Below are 2,392 nucleotides of genomic sequence, written 5' to 3' on the forward strand. Positions count from 1 at the left end.
AAATTAATTTTTTTTAAAGCAAGAAAGTATATTTGGTCAGTGGTTTCCTCCAAGGTGCCTGTAGCAGTCAAGATTTTTCCCATCAGATGGAAAATGTCTTTTATGTTGAAAACAAAGAGGCATAATACTTTATTTAGTCCCCTGAAAGACTTTTACGCTAAACCAGAATGCACCATTTCTCTCATTCAGAACTCATAGGTAAGAAAAGATATTGATTTCAGTATGAAGAAATTGTCAGGTGCCATCAAGTCTGTTCCACCTCATAGTTACCCTGTGTACAACAGAACAAAACTCTGTCCAGTCTTGCAGCATCCTCATAGTTGCTGTTATGTTTGAGGTTATTGTTGCAGCCACTGTGTCAACTTATCTTGTTCTGGAACTTTCTCCTTTATTTTGTCAAACATGATGTCCTCCAGGGACTGCTCCCTTCTGGTAATGTGACTAAAGTACATAAGACAAAGTCTGGCCAGCCTTGCTTCTAAGGAGCATTCTAGCTATACTTCTTACATGACAGATGTGTTCCTTTTTTTGGCAATCCATGGAGTCCTGGTGTGGTGCTGTGGGTTAATGCGCCAGATTGCAAAGCTGTTTGAACTGCTAGGTTGGCAGTTCAACCTCACCAGCTGCTTCTCGGAAACCATGCACAGGGTTGCTATGGCGCTATGGGTCGGAATAGACTCGAGAGCACCTAACAACAACAAATGATGTTTTCTATTTCTGATTAGACAATTGTAATTATATAGCTAAGGAAATGGAGCTCAGACATGGGAAATAGCAATGGTCTGAAAATGTTTGGGTTTTGGATATGTATGTAAAATAGAGCAAAAAACATACTTGGCTAATTGTTCCTATTTACAACTTTTCTCTTTCTGTCTCTCTCACTGTTTTTTTTTTTTAGTTTCGATATTCAAACTGGCTTGATAAGCTATATATGTTGCTGGGAACCATGGCCGCTGTCATCCATGGAGCTGCACTTCCCCTCATGATGCTGGTGTTTGGAGACATGACGGATAGCTTTGCAAAATTTGGAAATATAGAAAACACAAATATAACTAACGGAAGTAAGTAATTTTGTGGTACTGTTTGGGAACTTCAGAAAAAAAAAATCAATTGCTAAATGTTTGAGGAGTTCCTATGGTTTACTAATGTTCAGTGCTGTGGGGGAGGACATGAGCTTTTAATTTTATTAATAAGTTTGGAAAGATTGTAGTATTCACACATTAGAGTACAAAATAGACTTGCAGCTGGAGATGAATAAAAGTATCCAATAACACTTCAGGAAAAGGTACATGAATTTATGTGGATCTTGAATAATGAATAGGAACCAGTTATGAGAGGAGAAAAGGCAGAAGGCATTTATAAGGTGGGTGGGCAAACAATAAAGAAACAGAAGCAGGTTGGTGTGCTTGTGATGAAAGGGTTATACTGGAACTTTAGGAGAGAGAAATTTCTGGGAGATCTTTAAAAATTTTTAGGGGATTTTGCCCTGTTCCCAGATTAAAAGCAAATTAAAAGATATAACCAAGTACACTGTGAGAATTATGATTATATTATTTTTAATTAAATAAATTTTAAGGCATATTTAACAAAATTGCCATTTTTGTCACTTTTAAGTATACAAATCAGTGGCATTAATTCACAGTGTTGTGCAACCATCATTATTTCCAACACTTTTCATCACCCCCAAAATTCTCTTCTACTAAGTAATAACTCTCTCCTCTCCCCCAAGCTCTTGGTTATCAGTAATCAACTTTTTGTCTTGTGAATTTGCATATTCTAGGTATTTCATATAAGTAAAGTCATACAATTTTTGTCCTTTTCTGTCTAGCTTATTTTCCTTAGCATGCTATTTTCAAGGCTCCTTGGAAAGAATGAATGACCAATGTCCCTCCCACAACACTGTCTACTCATTGCTAGGTTGGATAATTCATTGAAATGGCCACATAGAACTCAGACACCATATTTACAGTTATGGGTTTATTAGGAAAATTGGTAGTAGTGGTTATATGCTGTGGCGTTAGTTCCAACTCATAGTGACCCTGTATAGGGTTTCTGAGGCTATAAACCTTTATGGGAGCAGAAAGCCTCATCTTTCTCCTGTGGGACTGCTGGTAGTTTTGAACTGGTGACCATGAGATTAGCAGCCCGACTCATAACCACTACGCTACCAGAAGTTAACAGGTTTCAATTCAGGGTTAGAAATGCTCAGAACACAGTTATTCCAGTCAGAACAGCTTCTCCTCAGTGGTGGCCATAGGCAGACCTCTCTCTGCCTGGTCCATGACACAAAGTAAATTTAGGGCTGCTGATAAATGCCCAAAGAACACACCACTCCACAAGCATTAGCCTGAAGGCACTGCCTGGTCCTGGGCTAACCTCACAATTGTTGCCA

General features: G+C 38.5%; 1 protein-coding gene across 1 annotated transcript in view; it reads left to right on the forward strand.

The window, feature by feature from the left end:
• Window positions 1-2,392, forward strand: part of ABCB1 (ATP-binding cassette, sub-family B (MDR/TAP), member 1) — a 127,860-nt gene that overhangs the window by 18,725 nt on the left and 106,743 nt on the right. The window contains exon 4 of the mRNA XM_006834398.1: window positions 899-1,065. Coding sequence (XP_006834461.1) covers window positions 899-1,065 — 167 coding nt within the window. The remainder of the gene's footprint in view (window positions 1-898; window positions 1,066-2,392) is intronic.

This window comes from Chrysochloris asiatica, unplaced genomic scaffold (assembly GCF_000296735.1).
Source record: "Chrysochloris asiatica unplaced genomic scaffold, ChrAsi1.0 scaffold00010, whole genome shotgun sequence".
In the NCBI taxonomy this organism is placed as follows: domain Eukaryota; kingdom Metazoa; phylum Chordata; class Mammalia; order Afrosoricida; family Chrysochloridae; genus Chrysochloris; species Chrysochloris asiatica.